The sequence below is a fragment of the Xenopus laevis genome, chromosome 1L (genome assembly GCF_017654675.1).
Source record: "Xenopus laevis strain J_2021 chromosome 1L, Xenopus_laevis_v10.1, whole genome shotgun sequence".
NCBI classification, from domain to species: Eukaryota; Metazoa; Chordata; class Amphibia; order Anura; family Pipidae; genus Xenopus; species Xenopus laevis.
In genome coordinates this window covers 20266325-20289612 of record NC_054371.1, presented here as the reverse complement: position 1 = coordinate 20289612, position 23288 = coordinate 20266325, and the positions used below count along the sequence as shown (strand labels likewise).

The 23288-nt window shown below is 39.8% G+C and overlaps 1 protein-coding gene across 2 annotated transcripts in view; it reads right to left on the bottom strand.

The window, feature by feature from the left end:
• Nucleotides 1–22005, bottom strand: part of uvssa.L (UV stimulated scaffold protein A L homeolog) — a 50481-nt gene extending 28476 nt beyond the window's left edge. Inside the window, exons 1-7 of one of the 2 annotated variants that reach the window (XM_018227904.2) lie at nt 21849–22005; nt 20605–20723; nt 18138–18468; nt 16668–16788; nt 14220–14666; nt 12346–12455; nt 11305–11433 (exon numbers count right to left, since the gene is read on the bottom strand). In XM_018227904.2, coding sequence (XP_018083393.1) covers nt 11305–11433; nt 12346–12455; nt 14220–14666; nt 16668–16788; nt 18138–18468; nt 20605–20702 — 1236 coding nt within the window. In that variant the 5' untranslated portion in view covers nt 20703–20723; nt 21849–22005. The remainder of the gene's footprint in view (nt 1–11304; nt 11434–12345; nt 12456–14219; nt 14667–16667; nt 16789–18137; nt 18469–20604; nt 20724–21848) is intronic. The other variant, XM_018227911.2, reaches the window with a different exon arrangement.
• Nucleotides 22006–23288: the final 1283 nt, after the last annotated feature.

Genomic DNA, 23288 nt, shown 5'->3' with positions numbered 1-23288 from the left:
ACCAGCCTATTGGGTTTATTTAATATTTACATGGTTTTTTAGTAGACTTAAGGTATGAAGATCCAAATTATGTAGAGATCCATTATCTGGAATACCCCAGGCCCCGAGTATTCTGGATAACAGGTCCTATACCTGTAATAGAACAATGTGTGGGGCTTGTACAAGAAGAAAACATCAAGCTGCATATTTGTACAGGTTTGTGAAGGTAATGCTAGAGGAAATAATTATACATTTAAATCGTACAATTTCTATTACACAGATGGAGTATTAAAATGTGCCCATGTCCAATGTTGAGATGCAGTGTCTTTTTAGGGATGCACTGAATCCAGGATTAGGCCGAATCCTTGTGCCTGGCCAAAATGAATGTTTTGACCATGCCCACTTTGTAGCCGCAGCCCTAAGAGCATATTAACCCCAGACGTATCAGTATAATCACTACATAAAATGGATATAAGGCATAAACACCAGACAAGCCAGTAAGATCACTGCAGAAATGGCCATTCCACAATAGAATGCATGGCTAATGATCACTCCATTAACACCGGACAAGCCAGTAAGATCACTGCAGAAATGGCAAAAACGGTGAATGCGGCTCTCTTTTTCCCTTCCCATCTCTAATTTGCATATGCAAATTAGGGTTCAGTTCGGTATTCAACCGAATCCTAAAACAGTGGATTTAGTGCATCCCTAGTCTTTCTGCAGCACGTCCTGCTTAAGCTCCCCATAGACGCGATGATTCTTCTTGACGAACGACCGATTTTAGGGAAGCTCGACCAATCCTTCGAAATTATCGTGCGGTTAGTGGGATTCGAACGATCGTTCTAAGAAAATTGTGGTCTCACGATCAGGATCTGATCTTTTAAAAATCTCAACATCTATGGCCAGCTTAACTGTCCAGTTGTGCAGATATCTAACTCTACTTTATCTACCATAGACCGAATTCTGCAAAGTCTACATTTGTGGGTTCAGGAGACGGCAATTCAGATGCCAATAAAAGCTGCTTGCTTGACTTGCCTGCCTTATAAATATCTATTAGGCAGGTAAGAATTTCCCATCAGGCAAGGACTACAATGGTGCAATGATTCAATCCTCTCCTGATGGATCTCTTTAGAGCCTTTATTAAGATCCCAGGTAGAGTCCTATGCAGAACTAATTTGTTAAACCTGAGCCCGACCCGTGACCCGCAACCGGACCAGCAACCCGCATACTTACCCACTTGAACCTGCTACCCGAACCGCAAGTACCTTATCCTTAACCCCATCCGCAACCCACTGACCATCAAGAAACAGGAAGTGTTGTCATTGTAAACCGGAAATTACATCATTAGAAGTAGGCGTGATCAGAAAATAAGGAGTAAAACAGGAAGTGCTGTGATTGTAAACCGGAATTGACATCAGTAGAAGTAAGGGTGATCAGAAAAAAAGACCCGCAAACCTGGAGAACCGCTGACCCGCCTCTATAACCGCTCCTGAAACTTCTAGCTGCAACCCGCAGTGTACCGCAGGCTTTTGCGGGTAACCGGGTATCCGACACGCTGCAGGACTCTAATCCCAGGTAAAGATCAATAGTTTGATCTCCTCACCCAACAAGAGTATGCCCGACTTTATTCTCCCTTCTTTCATTATAAAATCTTCATCATTCTTCATTCATAATTCTTCATTATGAAAAGTACATTGGTGCATTGCTTTGCCCAAACAGCTCTCACATCTGCCGACTGTTACACAGGGCGATCGCTTGGTGGTTTTTAGAAATTTTGGGTTCAGACAAATTCTTTTACTTACTCAGGCCCCCACCGCTGTCAGCTTAAATTAAAAGACAAAACTTTTTCCGAACAAGCGTTCAACCCCACTACATCTTGTGCCTGTTGTGGGCTTGCCCAGAACATTCCTTTTCGACTGAGTCGCTACATGGCAGGATGATAAATAAGCACACGCAGAATCCATGATGGGCATCGGCGTAAACGTGAGATTATCATAGAATGGCTGAGCCAGACAGGGAGCGTTCTGCACCCATTCACTTGCTAACAAGCAGCACTTCCATGAGAAAGGGAATTTACTAACAAGAATGCTGAGCGACAGAGTGTCTAGACACTTACTTACAAACTGCTTCACACTCGTGTTTCGCTTGCGAAGAAAAAAAAAAAAACACGTGTGCTTGGAAAAGAAAGAAAATAATCAGTTTTAAATCCATTCATATATTCTTATTTATATTCAAATTAAAAAAAAAAAAGTTTTCTCTGCCTAAGGGTGGGTGTCCCAGTAAGTAATAAACCATGGAAAAAGCAAGGTAAGGGATCCCTTATCCCCATCTCCCATAAAGTCCTTTTTAAGCAAATCATTGTTAAAAATGATTTCCTTTAATAATAAAACAGTAGATTGGACTTGATGGTAACTAAGCTGCATCAATCCATATTGGTGGCAAAACAATCCTATTGAGTTTATTTAATGTTTCAGTGATTTTTAGCCGACTTTAAGGGGAAACTATTGAGAAAACGAAAATGTAATATAAGCTTCATCATAATGAAATAAGAAACGTTCTAGGTATAATCAATTAAAAATTAGGGATGCACCGAATCCACTGTTTTGGATTCGGCCGAATTACCGAACCCTTTGCGAAAGATTTGGCCAAATACTGATCCGAATTCTAATTTGCATATGCAAATTAGGGGTGGGACGGTGAAAACTTTTTTTTACTTCCTTGTCTTGTGAGTATTTCAATGAATATCTGACCCCCAACTGCTGCATGAAGACAGAATGAAGAGAAACAGATGCGGGAGGGATAGTGAACATAAACTTGATTATTTTAGAAACACTACAGAATATTTAATTGATTGCACAGGTATGGAATCCATTACCCGGAAACCCGCTATACAGAAAGTTCCGAATTACAGAAAGGCTGTCTCTTATAGACTTTATTATAATTAAAGGAACAGTTCAGTGTGAAAATAAAAACTGGGTAAATAGATAGGCTGTGCAAAATAAAAAAAAATTCTAATATAGTTAGTAATGTAACACTACTTCCTGCTTTTCAGCTCTCTAACTCTGAGTTAGTCAGCAACTTGAAGGGGGGCCACATGGAACATAACTGTTCAGTGAGTTTGCAATTGATCCTCAGCATTCAGCTCAGATTCAAAAGCAACAGATATGACCCATGTGGCCCCCCCTCAAGTCTCTGATTGGTTACTGCCTGGTAACCAGGGTAACCAGTCAGCGTAAACCAAGAGAGCTGAAAAGCAGGAAGTAGTGTTCTGGCTATTATGTTAGACATCCAGTCACTCCAGCCTTTATACATTACATTTTTGGCCAACTAACTATATTAGAAACATTTTTTATTTTGCATAGCCTATCTATTTACTAGGTATGCACCGAATACACTATTTTGGATTCGGCCGAACACCCGAATCCTTCGCGAAAGATTCGGCTGAATACTGAACCGAATCTGAAACCTAATTTGCATATGCTAATTAGGGGTGGGAATGGGAAAACATTTTGTTACTTCCTTGTTTTGTGACAAGTAGTCACGAGATTTCCCTCCCTGCCCCTAATTTGCATATGCAAATTAGGATTCGGATTTGGTTCGGCTGGGCAGAAGGATTAGGCCGAATCCGAATCCTGCTGAAAAAATCCTGGATTCGGTGCATCCCTACTATTTACCCAGTTTTTATTTTTACACTGAACAATTCCTTTAAATAATCCATGTCTTTAAAAATAATTTCCTTTTTCTCTGTAATAATAAAACAGTAACTTGTACTTGATCCCAACTAAGATATATTTAATCCTTATTGGAAACAAAAAACAGCCTATTGGGTTTATTTAATATTTACATAATTCTTTAGTAGACTTAAGGTATGAAGATCCAAACTACAGAAATATCTGGAAAACTCCAGGTCCCAAGCATTTTGGATAACAGGTCCCGTACTTGTATTAACATTTTAAAGATTTTGCATTACAACAATCTTTTACCATGTCTTAATAATTAATCCTTATTGGAAGCAAAACCAGCCTATTGGCTTTATTTAATATTTACATAATTTTTTAGTAGACTTAAGATATGAAGATCCAAATTAGGGAAAGATCCGTTATCTGGAAAACCCCAGGTCCCGAGCATTCTAGATTACAGGTCCCATACCTGTATTTAGAAAGTTTCTTATTTCAGTATGATGAAGCTTATATTAAATTTTAATTTTGGCCATAGTTCCCCTTTGGATCCAAATGATATTGATCCTATACATACGGCTATAGACGCAGCCAGTAATAAAGTTGCACATTAAAGGCTGTAAACGGACGCTCAAAAAATTTAAGCTGGACAGAGAAATAAAAAAAAAACTGTAAATATTACGAGACAATAAAGGAGAAAAGGCATTTGCGTATTTTATTGCCCCAAGCCGCTAATATCACTGACACAGTAAATAAGTGTTATTATTGGCGTGATTATCCCCAATATAAGAATGGTAATTAGAAGCCCCGGCGGAGTGCGGTGGTGAGGCTCATGCGACGAGCGCGGTGGAGCCGCCATATAAACAAGCTTAGAAAAATTATAAATTTAACCATTTTGGACACTGATCGTGCACTTTGTTAAGCGAAATTAAAAAAACGACTGGGGGACTGGCAATTAAACAGGGCCATAAAAAAGCATAAAAACATAGAATCTCATCAGCTGACTGCGCTGGAGAAAGTGATTTGAACTAATTATTCTTGCAGGAACGGTCGGCGGAACTAGATGAGATAAAGTGGAGCTGCTGCTGCTGCTGCAAACTCCTACTATTAAATACACTTCCCAATTAATTTCCTCCGCTATCTCCAGCTCTATCCACAACAACAAAACATCTTTATGTCCATCCCGCTCCCTCTGCTTTGCTGCAAATAAATAAGGAAAGGCAGTGGAAGGCGGTGGGGCAGGCACGTGAACTCTAAACTTCATTTGTCTTTCAGCCGGCTTGATGGCTGTGCATTTAAAAACCCATTCCGTCTTATAAAGTAAAAATTAAATGTACTCAGCTGTGATGGTCACCATTGCATCTGCTATTTATATGCTAATCCCCTCCACGGGAAGGCCTTACAAATTATTCTGCCATGCCAATATCTCATGTGCATCAGCCACGGCCTGTGGGCGCCTTCTTAAAGGAGAATCCTCGCAGGATGTTTGCCGCAGTCTTAAAGGGATTCTGTCATGATTTTTATGATGTCGTTTTTATTTCTAAATGACACTGTTTACACTGCAAATAATTCACTCTACAATATAAAATGTCATTCCTGAACCAGCAAGTGTATTTTAGTTGTAATATTGGTGTGTAGGTGCATATCAGGTCATTTTGCCTGGTCATGTGCTTTCAGAAAGAGCCAGCACTTTAGGATGGAACTGCTTTCTGGCAGGCTGTTGTTTCTCCTACTCAATGTAACTGAATGTGTCTCAGTGGGACCTGGATTTTACTATTTCGTGTTGTTCTTAGATCTGCCAGGTAGCTGTTATCTTGTGTTAGGGAGCTGCTATCTTGTTACCTTCCCATTGTTTTTTTGTTTGGCTGCTGGGGTGGAAAGGGAGGGGGTGATATCAGTCCAACTTCCAGTACAGCAGTAAAGAGTGAGTGAAGTTTATCAGAGCACAAGTCACATGACTGGGGGCAGCTGGGAAACTGACGATGTGTCTAGCCCCATGTCAGATTTCAAAATTAAATATAAAAAATCTGTTTGCTCTTTTAAAAAATGGATTTCAGTAAAAAATTCTGCTGGAGCTGATGCGTTTTGAAAAGAAAATTTTTTTTTTTTCCCATGACAGTATCCCTTTAAAGAGAAAATAGGCCCCATCAATTAGAAGGGTGTGTATAGGGGAATGCCTTGTAGCTTAATAGGTGCAATTGGGTGAAATTCAGAACAGAAGGTGAGAGGGTGGAACGCAACTATTCTGAAGTGCATGCCAACACTTATATCTTCATTGAATTGGATTTTTTCAGGCAACAATGGCCCTGCCAGTGCACTTGCAGTCATAAATGACCCCTGTATATTATATTGCATGTCAGACAATATGGACAGACTACAGTATAGCTTTCTACAAAGAGCTTTTAGCTGTGCCGTGCAATATGGCAGCTCATACTCACATGCATAAATGCACTGGGCAAGTACCCAGTTAAAGGGCGAGAGATGACAAAAGATGAAAATACAGAAAAAATAAATGTTCAGTGTTGAGAAGTTAGCTCTAATTCATTTATTTTTAAAACAACTTTGGTTTGTATGGTAGGGCTTTTGGAGTGCTCAACCCTTTTGGTATACAACCATATGGATGACCCTCACCTGCCCATAAGTCTTACATTCAATGTAGAGAAGAACCAATAACACACTGACTGAAGTGAAAAATAAGTGAATTTGTTATTTAGCCCATGTAATAATAAAATAACGGCCCTAGTACATGGGCTAAATAATCAATGAATTCAATTTTTTTTTCACTTCAGTCAGTGTGCTATTGGGATTTAAAATAGGCCCTGGCATTTCAAGTTAGCGGTGCACGGAATCCAGGATTCGGTTCGGCCTTTTTCAGCAGGATTTGGACGAATCCTTCTGCACAGCCGACCCACATCCTAATTTGCATATGCAAATTAGGGGTGGGGAGGGAAATTGCGTGACTTTTTATCACAAAACAAGGAGGCAAAAAATGTTTTCCCCTTCTCACCCCTAATTTGCATATACAAATTAGGATTCAGTATTGACTTCTCTGATATCTTCAACCCTGACCATAGCCTGCCTGTTTAACTCCAAACTCTCCAATTCTGACCTTTTGCCTGTCCACCGACTATTCTACGCTCTCCAATCCTGATTCCGGCCTGTCTGACCATTCTATCTGCTTGTGCTGACCCGACCTGCCTATTCCACGCGGTGTTGTCTGGCCTGCCCTCCTGTGGTATTCTTCCATTCCAGTATCCTGGTGAGACGATCGTGCCCGTTTGCTCGTCCAGAACCGTTAAGCTTAGCTCCTCTCTCAATTAAAACCTGGCGCCATCTGATTAGCCGAGGGCTCCTCCCGAGGTGAAAGGCGGCGGTTAAAGGCAGAAGTGAGAGCCGAGACCAGGGAGCTTAGCTTGGGTTCTGGATATAGGGTGCCGAACGTGACAGAATCTTTCGCAAAGGATTCGGGGGTTCGGCTGAATCTAAAATAGTGGATTAGGTGCATCCCTATTTCAAGTACATAGAGGCATAACCAGTCCCCCACCAGCCCATCTATGGCACCTTACAACAACCCTTCTGGCATTTGCCAGAACTCACAGATTGCCAATCTGGGGCCTGCCTCCAGTACAACCCTAGGCTTGTCCACAATCTATTCCAACACCACTTATTTTCCAGCAAGCCACACCCCTTTTGTGATATGGAAATCGTCACTGGAAGGTATGGAATACACATTACCCAAAGTTTCACCAAATACAATAAACTGGGTGGAGCTACGTACAGACAAACCATAAAAGATGGCTGCACGCAGGAGACGTGATAGAGTACTGTGCAGAACCAATTTTTAAAACCCGAACCGGACCCGCACCCCGCATTCTTACCCGATTCGACCCGCTACCTGGCTTGACCCGCTGACCATCAAGAAACAGGAGGTGTTGTCATTGTAAATCGGAAGTGACATCATTAGAAGTAGGCGTGGTCAGAATAAAACGATTTTAAAACATACATAAAGTAGTAAAACTCGCTATTGAGAAGACCCTCAGAACTGCGGATCCGCATCTATACCCGCACCCCGAAAGTTCTACCCACAACCCGCAGGTTACCCACTTTTTTGCAGGCAACCCACAGGTACCCACTGGGAACTGACCCCCTGTAGGACTCTAACATGTGACATTTGCAGGGAGTTGCATAGCTAGTGGTTACTGGGCCTTACAGCGATATCTTTCTAGGACTCCCTACATCTTGGGGCAGCTGTTACATATACAGTACATATATGTATATATATTTGGGGACCCCTGCAGCTGCTGGATCTACCATCTCTATTCTTTCCCTCTTGTTTGCAGGGAAGAAGGATTTCAAATGCAGCGTTGTAAACTCTACGCCAAAATGTTTTAATTGCCGGGTGAGAAAATAATTTGTAAGCGATTAAATGTTATTATTTACAGAGCAATAAATGTTGTGCTTGGAACGGCTTTAGCAATATAACAAAAAAGCTTTGCTGCTGAGGCCGTATCTGTTATTTATCTGAAATTATATTAAATTAGGGGTTCAATTATAATAAATTAGGGTGCACCTGTGTAAATGTGTGGGAAAACTTCATTCGTATGTGGACCGGGGGGAGGTTTTGCAGTCTGGGCATCTATGTTATAGCGGTATCTTGACACGCTAACAGTTTTTTTTTAGTCGTTATCGAATGACCAATTCTAAGCAACTTTTCAATTGGTCTTTATTTTTTTATAGTTTTTGAATGATTTGCCTTCTTATTCTGTGACTCTTTCCGACTGGAAGGTCACTGACCCCCATCTACAAAACAAAAGCTGTGTAAGGCTACAAATGTATTGCTGTTGCTACTTTTTATTTCTCATCTTTCTATTTGGGCCCACGTCTATTCATATTCCATTCTCTTATTCAAATCAGTGCATGTTGCTAGGTTAATTTGGACCCTAGCAACCATATTGCTGAAACTGCAAACTGGAGAGCTGCTGACTAAAACGCAAAATAACTCAAAAACCACAAATAATAAAAAACAAAAACCAATTGCAAACTGTCTCAGAATATCACTCTCTACATCATACTAAAAGTGATTTTAAAGGTGAACAACCTCTTTAATCGTTGTAAATGGATTTAAGGTATGGAATCTGTTATCCATTAACACGTTATCCAGAAAAGCCCCAAATTACAGGAAGGCCGTCTCCCATAGACTCCAATCTAAACAAACATATAAAATGTTTAAAAATGATTTCCTTTTTCTCTGTAATAATAAAACAGTAGCTTGTGCTTGATCCCGACTAAGATATAATTTTATTTATGAATCCTTATTGGAGCCAAAACAATCCTACTGGGTTTATTTAATGTTGGAATTTTTAGTAGATAAAGTACAATGATTCAATTTACAGAAAGCCCAGGCCCTGAGCATTCTGGATACCAGGTCCCATACCTGTATAATAATATTCTTTTTCCATACAAGATAAACACAAATTTGCTGTTGCACTTGTCTCACATTTAGAGGTCACAGCATCACAACTGGAGAAAGTCTGTCTGTTAGGATATAACCTGCGATCAGTGCAGAAGCTGCATGTGCTGTGCACTCCCTCTAGTGGCCAAAAAACAAAATTACCACGACAGTTTATAGAACCACTGTAAAATCAGATTTTATGTTATAAGGGTGATTTATTTTTTGTATATTATAGAATGGCCAGTTCTGGCAACTTTTCAATTTGTCTTCATTGTGGTTTTTTAATTGTTTGCTTTTTTCTTCTGATTCCACCTTTGAAATGGGGGTCACTGACCCCATCTAAAAAACAAATGCAAATTACAGGTTTGAATCTCCAGACTATTGTATTCCCAGTCTAGCAATCACTAGGGCTCTCCTCTGCCCGTATAAAAGACACTATTCAGGATTGGATCGAGCTAGGAAGAAGACAGTAGGCGAAACGCGTTAACCGTGTTTTGAGATTTGCAGAAGCGCGCTGCGAACATGCGCAGTGGATTGTAAAGGACGTTGAGGAACCGGCAGCAATATACGGAGGCTTTTACATTGATTTTACATGCGGTTTTACAGAGAACGTCTTAAGGATAAAAGAAGATCGCAAGCGGAGTGGACCGCTTATTATATTCAATGTCTGCATTAACTCTCATGTCTTGCGAGTATAATATACCACCAGGATTATTGTGCGCCTAAAAGTTTAATTTCCACTTTACTACAACTATATGCCATCTGCGGCACTGTAGAATTCACTGTGATTTAAAGTGTGGGTTTTACTAAGTTAGAATTTTATTTCTTATTTTATTTCTTATTTTTTTTCATCTTTATTTTTTATTTTTTCACTAAACATATTTCCATATGTGCATTTGATATTTTCTCACCAATGAAAAACACTTTTAAGTTGATACACGTAAATTGAAATATAAAGAGAGCACTGAGGGTGTAACTAACATTTTTAAAAATGACTACACTATATTTCTTTCTGTTTTTATATTTCCCCTCAATAATCTGTGGTTTTTGAGGCATACAGTAATCCAATCCTGAATAGTGTACAAATTTACTGTTATTGCTACTTTTTATTACTCATCTTTCTATTCAGGCCTCTCCTATAAATATTCCAGTCTCTTTTTCAAATCAATGCGTGGTTGCTAGGGTAATTTGCACCCTAGCAACCAGATTGCTGCAATTGCGAAACTGGAGAGCTGCAGAATAAAAAGCTAAATAAATAAAAAAACACTAATAATAAAAAATGAAAACCAAATGCAAATTGTCTCAAAATATCACTCTCTACATCATACTAACAGTTAATTTAAATGTGAGCAACCCCTTTAATCCTTCTAATTCCCTGGTGTTACCAATGGGAAAAACAGAGCCTTTCAGATAAAGGATCCACTGTCCTATGGTGCTTACACCAAATTCTTAATCTTAATCAAATCATGAGGACTCTCCCATGTGTTTCAATTATTTACACCATTACAGCAAATCATTTCATATACAAAAAAAAAGCTAATAAAATCAAAGAGCACGGACAGTTTTCAAAATAAAATACACACATGGTATTATTTATATTTCTCAGAGTAAACCCTATGGCCACGGGGCTTATTCTAATGTGTTTTCTGGCAGAAAAAAAAAAGACAATTCAGCTGCTTTCATAGACTTCCCTTTCAAACAAATATCCAACAGCAGAGAATACACCCATCATATGTTTTTAACAACCATTCTCTGCTGTAGAAAGACCTGGAAAGGGCCATTAGTTAGGAGTAGGGATGCACAGAATCCAGGATTCGGCCGAATCCAGGATTCGGCCGAATCCTTCTGCCCGGCAGAACGGAATCCTAATTTGCATATGCAAATTATGGATGAGAAGGGGAAAACATTTTTTATTTCCTTGTTTGTGACAAGTTTCCCCTCCCCGCCCCTAATTTGCATACCCGTATCCAAGAATATGCAAATTAGGGTCCGGGAGGGAAATCGTGTGGCTTTTTGTCACAAAACAAGGAAATAAAAAATGTTTTCCTCTTCTCACGCGTTGCTAGGCAATGTATTTATTCCATACTTTGGAATGAGAAAACAGAATTGTCAGAGAAGGAGTTAATTCTGAGTTTAGACTTATCTCTACAGAGACGAGTGGCTTATTTAGCCAAGTCTCAGAGGGGGGCCACTTACCACTTTGCGCTCTCTGCTGTTGCACTCAACGTTCATCTCCTTGTACTTTTTCATGGCAGATTCGATTTCCTTTTTCAGATCTATTGCACATTTAAGGCTGTCGCCATTGGCCCCGGCCTTGGTGAGAAGCTGCGTGGCAATAATAAAGCACAGTGATGTAAGTAACACAGGTAGGGCCACAGATATATCCTACATAGAACTGCTGACACACCATGTAACAGAGACAGGCACAAGTTACTCCTCCCTCAGTAACAGACGCAGCTTCTTTATACAGACACACAGATTCTTATTATTGCCATAGCAAAGAGGGGATAAAAGAGTAGCATGTCACGTCGGATCAGTGTCGGACTGACCCACTGGGATACCAGGAAAAGTCCCGGTGGGCCCAGGTGTCAGTGGGCCCTCATGCTGCTAAACTTTTGGTCTATTTCATAGCCATTCCCTTTTTCTATGAGAAAAAGAGGCTAAATAGATGGAATAATAGATTATAGTATGTAAAGAAAAGAGACTAGGAGAATAGAGGTTGAGTGAGGAGAGGAAGAATAATAGTACTGAGAGTTGGCCCCTGGGCTTAGGTTTTTTGATGGGCCCCTGGTCTAAGGTTTTTGGGTGGGCACCTGGTGTCCCAGTCTGATACTGCGTCGGATGCGTCGAATCTAATGCAAGTAATACAAATGTTGCATCTACAAACTAATTGCATCTGACATGACACGGCTTTCAGATGTGAACGTTGTGTCTTTATCCAACAGTCGTGTCGGATTCAGTTTGCAGATGAGATATTTGTATTACTTACATAAAGATTCGGCGCATCTGACGTGACGCCTGCGTTTCCTCTCATCGCGTCGGATCGGAAAGACACGCACAGTGAAGTTCCAGCCTAATAGGGCAGAATTTCCCGTTTATAAAACAACGAGCAGCTATTTGCCACTTGCGATATAGTGCCTACCTGAAGCAAGGGTCTCGCCTTTCCTCATGGCAAAACTACTGCTGGTTGAATCATTGGCTAAACATAGTTAAAAAAGTAGGAACCCAGGGACATACCTGTATCCAAGACTGCACAGCCGGCCAGTACTTATTTTTCAGCAGTTTATGTGCATCCATTAGGTTATTTAATACATCTCTGTTATTCTCATTTTCATTTACCTTCAGATCTAAAAGACATTAATTAGTTGGATATTATCTTAAGAAGAGCACACATTTTTTTTAAACATTTGCATAGCCAACTACCCTAGCCTTTGAATTTATATTTATATTCTGATTAATGTCTTTATTAACGTTTTCCAGACATTAACAGCATTTTCCAAATTTAGTATGTGTCCGAATAATAACTTGTAACCAAAAACTCTTCTAATGTTAAAATATCTACTGTGGCTTCCCATTAAAGTGGACCTGTCACCCAGACACAAAAATCTGTATAATAAAAGTCCTTTTCAAATTAAACATGAAATCCAATTTCTATTTTTTATTAAAGCATTCATAGCTGTTGTAAACTCATTTAAACATCTCAGCTGTCAATCAAATTTTGTCTGCCCCTCCTCTATGCCTAGGCAATTATTTTACTTTCCATTCAGCACTTCCTACATGTCACTGCTCTCCCCACATTCCCCCGTTCTCTTCCACGTTTAATGGTGTAGCCAGGGCATGGGGATGGACATCAGGTCCCCCATTCTGGTGATACCTTGATTAATAGCTTTATGGGTATGCATTTTAGTGTTCTGCACTTGCATGGTTATATGGAAGCCTTTATATGTTTAGGAATGTCTACTCTATTCCTCACACTTTCTTTCCTCTAACCTTGTGTATGCCAGGGCACCTATGAAATGCATGATTCCTATAGAAGAACCTTTAACCCAAAAATATAGAATTGATGTCACCTCAAACTCTGTAACTTTAGAGTAAGTAATGTAGACTCTCACATCTTGAAGCACTAGCACAGTATCAACTTCATTCTAATCCACCCCACCCCACCCCACAAATATGAAATGCCTCTATTTAACACCCTCCTATTAGTATCTGAGCATAAACTGTAAGATCTACCGGTTTTCCAGAAAGCTCCAAATTAGGGAAAGGCCGTCTCTCACAGACTCCATTTTATCCAAATAATCCAAATTATTAAAAATGATTTCCTTTTTCTGTGTAATAATAAAACAGTAGCTTGTACTTGATCCCAACGAATATATAATTAATCCTTATTGGAAGCAAAACCAGCCTATTGGCTTTATTTAAGGATGCATCAAATCCACTCTTTTGGATTCGGCGGAACCCCCGAATCCTTTGCATAAGATTTGGTCGAATACTGAGCCAAATCCGAATTTGCCTATGCAAATTATGGGTGGGAAGGGGTAAACATTTTTTACTTCCTTGTTTTGTGACCAAAGTCACGTGATTTCCCTCGCCACCATATGCAAATTAGGATTCCGATTCGGTTCGGCCGGGCAGAAGGATTCGGCTGAATCTAAATCCTGCTGTAAAAGGCCGAATCCTGAACCGAATCCTGGAATCAGTGTATCACTAGTTTATTTAATGTTTACATGATTTTTTAGTTGACTGAAGGTATGAAGATCCAAATTACAGAAAGATTGGTTATCTGAAAACCCCCAGGTTCCGAGCTTTTTGGATAACAGGTCGTGTGTGTGTGACAGGTCATGGAACTCCGAGGTAACTTCTAATATCCTTATATTTTGCAACTGGGGGTACTTTATTTATTATAATACACAAGTTTCAGTGAGTCGTGACAGAAATGACATCAGAACTCAACGTTTATAACTGATGACATCATAACTCACCGTTTATAAGGATATAATTTACAGGAAATTCATGGCTTTTGTGTATTATATATATATATATATATAATATTGCATTTTACGGAGAACACTACAAAAACATAAAGGTTTAGATAAGCGATGAACAGTTACCTGTGGATATTTCAAGACTAAGGGAATATGCATGAGACCCAAGGCCATGGTGTCGGAGAAAAGACTCCCTGCCTTCTTCATAATCTCCATCAGAGTCATCTGTGTCCGATTTCCTTGCACTTTTATCTGATTCCTTTGTGTCTTCCCCAAAATTTCTCTCAGATCCACTGGCTGAACTACTACAGGAGGACAAGAGTGGTGGCAGGTTCTTGCTACAACATGGCTGCTCATCATCATTATCAAGAGGCATTTGGCTGGTGGACATAGAATGAGCAGGTGATTGGCTGCTGGATTTATCATTAACAGGTGATTGGCTAGAGGGTTTAGTCCTCATGTCTGAGGCAAAGTCCATCTCTGTGAACACTGAAAACTCCTTGGGATCTGGAAGCAAAAGCTTAAAGCAGTTCTCCATCTCTGTCAGACTGGACTGGATCTCTTCCAACATGTCTGTTAATAACAATAAGAAAAGTTAGTGTTTTATGAGGTCGATCAGAATAGCTCCTACACTGCACCCTTATTTACACCAACTGCTGAAAACAGAGGCTGAATTAATCACAAACAGGATGACTAGTGATGAGCGAATGTTGCCAAAAAAATCGAGAAATGCATTGAAGTCAATGGGAGTTTTTTCTTATGGCGACATTTTTGTCCTAATGCATTAAAGCCAATGGGTGTTTTTCTTATGGCGACTTTTTTGTCCTAATGCATTAAAGTCAATGGACGTTTTTTCTTATGGGCGTTTTTCCACAGCGAATTTTTGCTGCAGTTTCGCGAAAAAATGTGCAGGTCGAACTGTGGAATTTCGCCGCAAATCCATGACTGTGATTAAAATTCGCTCATCACTAAGGTTGACCTATAAACAGAATGTAACTGTAGTTACAGAAAGGTGGCATTATAGAAGGGGAATGGTATAAGCAGGAACACTACTTTCCTTTTAAGGTACATCCACACAAAATACTGTTAATGAGAAAATATTTGCCCATTAACCATTTGCTTCATGCTCAACTCCCACCTCCACTTGTGACCTGTGTTTTTGTCATTATGCACCCACAGTACTCTGGTCTGTACTGCATTTCCTTCTAGACCTGCACCAACATATTCAACAAGGCTTTACATAGATATCCATCATTCTCATCCGTCCCTGCCCTAGTGGAGCTTACAATCTAAGGTCCACATCACATTAACACACTATGTTCAATTTTATTAGCAGCCTGTAAGTTTTGAGAAAAAACTGGACTACACAGCGATAACCCACTAAGGACGGGGAGAATATATTGTGTTCTGGCTGGAATCGAACCTAGGAGGCCCAGCACTGAAAGGTAGCACAGCTTAACACCATGCCATTGTAGGCTAGTACAGAATGTTTGTTTCCCCCTTTAAATTGTACTTTTATTTTTTTTTTGTTTAAATTATTTAGCTTTTTGTTCAGCAGCTCTCCACTTTGGAAATTCAGCTATCTTGTTGCTAGGGTAAATTTGGTCCTAGCAACCAAACAGCTGCTAAATTTCCAAACTGGAGAGCTTCTGAACAAAAAGCTAAATAGAATAGAAGTGGATTGAATGAGATACGGGAATATGAATAGGAGAGGCCTGAATAGAAAGAAGAATTATAAAAATTAACAATAACAATAACATTTTAACCTCAGAGTGCTGGTTTTTTGGCTGCCGGGGTCAGTGACCCCCATCTGAAAACTGTAAAGGGCTAGGAGGACACTCTATAGCACAATAAAAGTTAGTTTAAACGTGAACTTCCCCTTTAAAGGAGAAGTAAACCCTAAAAATGAATGTGGCTGAAAATGCCATATTTTATATACAGAATTTATTGCACAAGGCTAAAGTTTCAGCTTGTCAATAGCAGCAATGATCCAGGACTTCAAACTTGTCACAGGGGGTCACCATCTTGGAAAGTGTCTGTGACACTCACATGCTCAGTGGGCTCTGATTGGCTGTTGAGAAGCTAAGCTTAGGGGTCGTCACTAATTATCCAGCAGAAAATGAGCTTCCCCTGTAATATAAGCTGATGCTACAGGTTTGCTGATTATTAAATTCTGATGCTAATTGCACTGGTTTCTGTTCTGCCATGTAGTAATTATCTGTATTAATTACTAATCAGCCTTATATTGTGACATTTCTATTCTATGTGTACTGTATATTGTGAGTGGGTCCCTAAGCTCAGTAAGTGACAGCAGCACAGAGCATGTGCAGTGAATCAGCAGAAAAGAAGATGGGGAGCTACTGGGGCATCTTTGGAGACACAGATCTTTACTGCTAAAGGGCTGTGGTTGCCTTGGGCTGGTACAGAAGCCAAAAACATAATGTACAACATTTCTAGCCACTTCTTTAGTTAGGCTTTAGTTCTCCTTTAAGCCAATATCCCCCTTGATGTAAAAAGAAGCTTTTACAAAGTTAGTATTTCTGCTTTAACAATAAGAGCCCTGTTTTATATTACCTTCCATTTCTGATGTCGCCCTCTTGACTTTCTCTTTATAAATATTTTCTAGACGTTTCTGTTTCTCCTCTTCCCTCATTCTCTCTGCCAGGGTTCGAGATCTCACATCCTGAAAGTCAATCTTTTAAAAAATGCAAAAGAAAATCGTTTCATTAGTGACAACACTTGATATTTTGCATGGGTGTAATCTAATATGTATATCACAGTGGTTTTATTAAAGTCTGGACTGATCTTGGTTATTTTAGTATACAGGGCATTGAAAGAGTTAGTCTTGGTAACAGAGGAGGTGATCTGTCTAGAATCCTTTCCAAACTAGGGTTTTTTTTGGGATTTTCAACTTGAAAATCATGGGCATGAACTCAGACTTTCATGTTTGATGTTATTATTGATCAATTATGTTTAAAATTCTATCTGTATATTTTGTGCATATTCTCACTATAATCAGTCATGTTTGTGCTTTGCTTATTGTTTTTAAAAAATGTTTTTATTTTTTTCCCAGTATATTCCTATTACACTTGTTTTATATATCGACTGGGTTCCTTTAAGACATGTATAAGACAGTGGGGGTCATTTATCAACACCGGCAAATTTGCCCAGTGTTGATAAATGAGCCCCAGTGTCTCTTTAAAAGGGTGGTTCAGCTTCAAATTAACTTTTAGTATGTTGTAAAGCGGTAACTTTTGAATTGGTTTTCATTATTTAATTTGTATAGTTTTTTAATTTTTTGCCTTTTTCTTCTGACTCTTTCCAGATTTTCTGACCCGACCTATAAGAGCAAAACAATTATTGCTATTGTTACTTTTTATTACTCAGCTTTCTATTCAACCCCTCTCCTATTCACATACCAGTGTCTTATTCAAAGCAATGCATGGTTGCTAGGGGAATTTAGAACCTAGCAACAAAACTGCTGACATTGCAAACTGGAGAGCTGCTGAATAAAAAGCTGAATAACTCAAAAACCACAAATACTAAAAAATGAAGATCAATTGCAAATTATCTCAGAATATCTCTCTCTACATCATACCTAAGGTTAATCCAAAGGAGAACAACCCCTTTAAGAACTTCTTTCATTTTTTTCTCTTTAAATGTTTTTGATTGTTTGTGATTTTCTTAAAAGCTCATTTCCTGTGGATGGAATCTCAGCCCATGATTAACTGTCCCTAGGGTACAAAACGCGTAGGGTCTAAGGAGATGTGCAATTTTTAACTTCAACTAATAAATACTGTTTTTTTACTTTATTTTTTGGCACCGGTTATCCCTGTTCTTTTTTACATATACTGGTTTGCCGCTACCTGATGCTGGGCCTTTGGGGCTGGTGCACCTGATTTACTTGGTGAGCAATTCATATTTATATTCAGGAGCACCCTCATTCTTTTGCTTCAAATTTGATTAAAGTCTGCCAGTAAACATGGAGATCAGCCAATACTAACGCATACGTTTAATTTAAAAGCAAAAACTGCAACAAATCACCTTTTTGTTCTGCTTTAGAAAATTGTAGCCCAAGGCGAGTTTCTTGTAAGCGTCCCCAAATTTCTCATGCCATTCCTGTACGGTTCTTATTGCCAAAATCTTCATTTTCTGAGCCACCTCTTTTGGAGGAGGAAGCGGCTGCTCATGGTCAGTTTCGATGGTGAGCTCTAAAAATTCCTGAAAGTTTGAGATCAGCAACGTTCGGAACAGATGCGAGCGGGTGAAGAGCTCGCTGACTATCTGAAGCGCAGACAGGCGGATCTCGGCGTGCTCCTCATTTAGCTGGGTCATCAGCAGGTGGTACACGTGGTTAATATGTTCATCCGAAGACCTTGGGGGAAAAAAATGGGAAAAAATTAAAGAGCAATACCTGTTCTGTAATAAACTTTCCCAAAATTTTAACATTCAGAAAGCTTAATGTTAGCCTTCACAAAAGTTTGATTTATTTTTAATGTTTTTTTAACTGTGTAAACCAGATTATTTAAATTTGATAGATTATGCCTGTCAATAAAATATGCCAACGCTAGACCAAGTCAGCAGATTATTGGCCCACGTATGGGAGTCGCCTGAAAATAATGCGGATATCTTTCAAGCAGGTCTGAGATCCAATCAGACAAGGATCCCATTGGAGTGTTGATGCAGTTCTCGCCCACTCAGGCCCACTGAGCCAACAATCAGACCTGTCTAATTTGGCCTCACGAGAAAATGGCTAAATCGGGCAAATAATCTTAAAGGGATACTGTCATGGGAAAATGTGTGGCCTATTTTGAACCTGACAAACCAAGATCTTCCTATATGATGACATCATCATGACCAGGCTTTGCCCTTACTTGTTTCCTATTGGATGTTGATACTGCCCTCCTACTAGTAATTCATTGGTTGCTTGTAAACTGTAACCAGTCACATTATTTGAATGGTCATTAGTTGATTACTCAATTGTAATGGCAGAGGTTAACAGATGCAGCATATAAAAACCCTGCCTTGCAACAAACAATCACACAGCCATGCAGACAAATACTGCAGAAAAGGAAGGCGCAACCTTGTTCTCCCAATTCTTGCACTCTCTTTCTGCCTAGGCTATAACTGAATGGAGTGCCAAAGGGATGCAACCTTTTCTGGGAATAAATACCGGCTTTTCTATATTTTTATCTTTTAATATCTTTGGCATTAAGCATAATGTTAGTTATGTACAAAATTGCGACAAAACCAGCACTGACTTGCTTAGAAACTTGCAGTGACAGTAGGGTTGCAACCTCACCCCTTTAAAACCAAACACATATGAAATACACAGCCTGCATGACTAATTAGCAATTCATTTAGATGCATGCTGCATACTGAACAGATTTATGTGCAGCCATGTATCATGCATCTAAATGAATTGCTAATTACGCATGCAGGCTGTTGATTCCATATGTGTTTTGGTTTAAAGGGGTGAGGTGGCAGCCCTAAGTGACAGGCAGAGCAGTGTGATAAGGGCAGGTAGGTTTTTTGAAAATGTTGTGCTATCTCCCGGGGAGCGGTAATTTACCTAGGAAAACGATACCATTATTTTTCAGGAGAACCTGGGTGTTTAAGTGTTCCACTTATTGAGCAATGTATTAAGCAGTGTATTAACCTGTAAGGCCTATGGCAGGCACAGCATGGAAAGTTCATAGATAAAGGGGTTGTTCACTTTTAAATTAAATTTAGTATGACGTAGAGTGATAGTCATACAATTTGCAATTGGTTTTCATTTTTTTTATTATTTGTGGTTTTTCGGTTATTTAGCTTTTTATTTAAGTGCACTCCAGTTTGCAATCTGGTTGTTAAGGTCCAAAATACACTAGCAACCATGCTGTAATATAAATAGGAGAGGCCTGAATAAACAGATGAGTAATAAAAAGAAGCAATAATAATACATTTGCAGCCTTACAGAGCATTTGTTATTTAGATGGGGTCAGTGACTCCTTTTTGAAAGCTGCAAAGAGTCATAATAATTCAAATACTATAAAAAAAAATAATGAAGGCCAATTGAAAAGTTGTTTAGAATTAGAATTCTATAACTTTTAAACGTCGAATACACAATTTTGGATTCGGCCGAACCCCCGAATCCTTCGCGAAAGATTCGGCCGAATACCTAAACAAATCCAAATGCAAATTAGGGGTGGGAAGGGGAAAACATTTTTTACTTCCTTGTTTTGTGACAAAAAGTCATGTGATTTCCCTCCCGCCCCTAAATTGCATTTGCAAAGTAGGATTCGGATACGGTTCAGCCGGGCAAAACGATTCGGTCGAATCCTGCTGTAAAAGGCCGAATCCCGAACCGAATCCTGGATTCAGTGCATCCCTAGTTAAAGGTGAACCACCGCTTAAATATGAGATAACAAGCTATTATAAAAGATACATTTTGTGAAGGTGGAGACTGGTCCCTGGTGACTCTGAATATCTATGTGCAGTCTATTCTATATCAGAATAAGACATTTCATACCTGCAGATTCTTTTCAGCTCTTTGAGTTGTTGCGGATTAAGCTGTGGTTCTCCAGAGGTTGTAAGAGTTTCTACTAATTCTGACAGTTTCTGATCCATCTCTATTGGATGATGCCCCGTCTAAATGGAAATGATTAGGTAAAAGTTAGCATTTTATGACAAATTTAGCATTTAAAAGGGCAGTACACTTCCTTATTTAAAATGCAATGAATAGAGATTGTGCTAAAAACATATATTTTGCCTAATCATAAAAAATCTGTCTTTTTTGTTATTTCTTGAGCTAAGCAGGGCAAACAAGGTGAACAAAATCTACTCCATATTTGGTCCTTGGAACGTAGATAATTAGATTACCAGCAAATAACCCCCTTTGTTGTGCCGGTTTAGTTAACAAGAGTTCATTATCTGTACACTGGTATCTAATTATCTGCCTCGCAACGACAAAACATGGAGAAGCTTCAGTTTCCATGTTTGCCCTGTTTGTCTAAAAAAACAAAGACCCCCCCAAAAATATACAGTTCAGTAAGTCACATGACAGAAATGACATCACTGAGCACCAGGGTGGGCCCCACCAACCGAGACCAGCTCCACCTGAAACCCTGGGTGCTGCCCCCGACCCAGATCGTGGCAGCAAAAAGAGAAAACAAGGCACGTGACAAAAGTACATGATGGGGGGAGAGGGGTTGCAGCACAGGGTGGGCCTCATTTATTATAATAATAATCATCTCATAAACATAAAAGTGTCACCAAGCTTTGGGCTGCTACAAGGGTGGGCCCAGTGTGGGCAGTAATATCCTGCGCCAGATGCACCAACATGTGTGTAACACACCCCACTCCCCTCTGCAGCTGTATATGAGAACAGGGAATATTGCTCAGTAAATATATACTCAGGAGGTTATTTATAAACACTGGGCAAATTTACTACTGGGCAGTAACCCATAGCAACCAATCAGATGACCTGCAAATGGCTGAAATAAGATGATTGGTTGCCATGGGTTGCTGCCCAGTAGTAAATGTGCCCAGTGTTTATAAATGTCTGTGTTCTAATCAGTCGGTGGTGCCCCAACGCTTCCAGGAGGGCATTACTCCCATAGGGAATCTGTGGCACAAACAGGAGCCTGTATCTCCTCATACTGATTAGAGTGTAAGCTCCGGTGGACCAGCGAGCCATACAGCGCACAGTTTTATATATAGGATCCTAATAATGTAACTGAGCTGTAACGTAAAGCACGCTATGCTGCCAGTCACCTGCTGCGAGGACCGGAGTTAAATAAACTCTCAAGCCTACCGCCCGACACTTCCGCTTTTCATATGGCAGTCAGCAGTCCCGGGTAGTAGTTTACAGGTCCAGCACCTCGGCTTCCGGCGGACAGCTGATACAGGCACCGAAATCTCATCGCGCGAGAATGTGACGTCACTCTGAACCTATAAAAGCTCCGTGACGCGGTACGTATCCGCTGTGTGGGGGAAAGAGGTGGCGTGTGGTTGCTGGGAGACCAGCAGTAGGAGCTAGAGTAGTAACTTGCAATAGACATGTGGTGCAAGGGGGTCTCTGCTCGCTACAGCTTGTCCCTGATACACTTCTATCTAACCTATAGGCTTGAGGAATAAAACTTTAAACCAGTTTTAATAGAATCATATTTCTTTTTCTTGTTGTGTGTCAGTCATACCACCCTGACCATCAGAGTCTCTACCCCTCCCTAATACATACCTCCCAACTGTCCCTTTTTCGGAGGGACAGTCCCTCTTTTGACAGCTCAACTCGCAGTCCCTCATTTGTACTAGAAAGTCCCTCTTTTCTCTGCACTGAACAGCCAGAAAAAGAAACAAAGTTTCTCACTTAATTGGCTTTTAGCAGAGAGCCCAGAACAGCCACAGGTGCAAATAAGATAATTTGTAACAATTTTGAGACACAAAAACACAGTTTAGATAAGGAGAAATATTTTCAAACTTTCATAACCTGCCAAATTTTGTAAAACAAACATGGTAATTAGGGGGTGTGGCCACAGAAAGGGGTGTGGTCAAAAAATTGCTGCGCTACGTGCGGAAAATTATTTTTTGTCCCTCTTTTTACTTCCAAAATGTTGGGAGGTATGCCTAATGTTTAACCAGAAACGCCATTTATTTTAGTCTATTGCTGCTCTAACTTGTGCCAGGGAATAAAAACATTCTCATTTGTTTCCTTGTTGCCAGTAGGGTTGCCACCTTTTCTGCAAAACCCGGCTTTCCTATATATTTATCTTTATTCCCTATTAATAACATTGGGATCACTGACCTTCCTATATATTTATCTCTTCTCCCTATTAATAACATTGGTTTCAACCATCATTTTAACTGGCCAGGCCTGTAAAACACCTGCCAGGTGGCAACCCTAGCCACAAATTTGCACAAATATGGCAGCCCCCTCATACAGGGACATGGGCCATCAGACAGGTAATGTAAAAGCATTGGGCAAATACTTTAGGGCAAAATAATAAGAAGCATGTAAAGTCAACTTTATGGTATTTGTAAAAAAGGTAACATTTCTGGTGGCATTATCTCTTTAAAGGGGTTGTTCACCTTTAAATGAACATTCAGTATGATGTAGAAAGGGATATTCTTAGACAATTTGCCATTTTTATTATTTGTGGTTTTTGAGTTATTTAGCTCTTCAGTTTGCAATTTCAGCCATCTGGTTGCTAGGGTCCC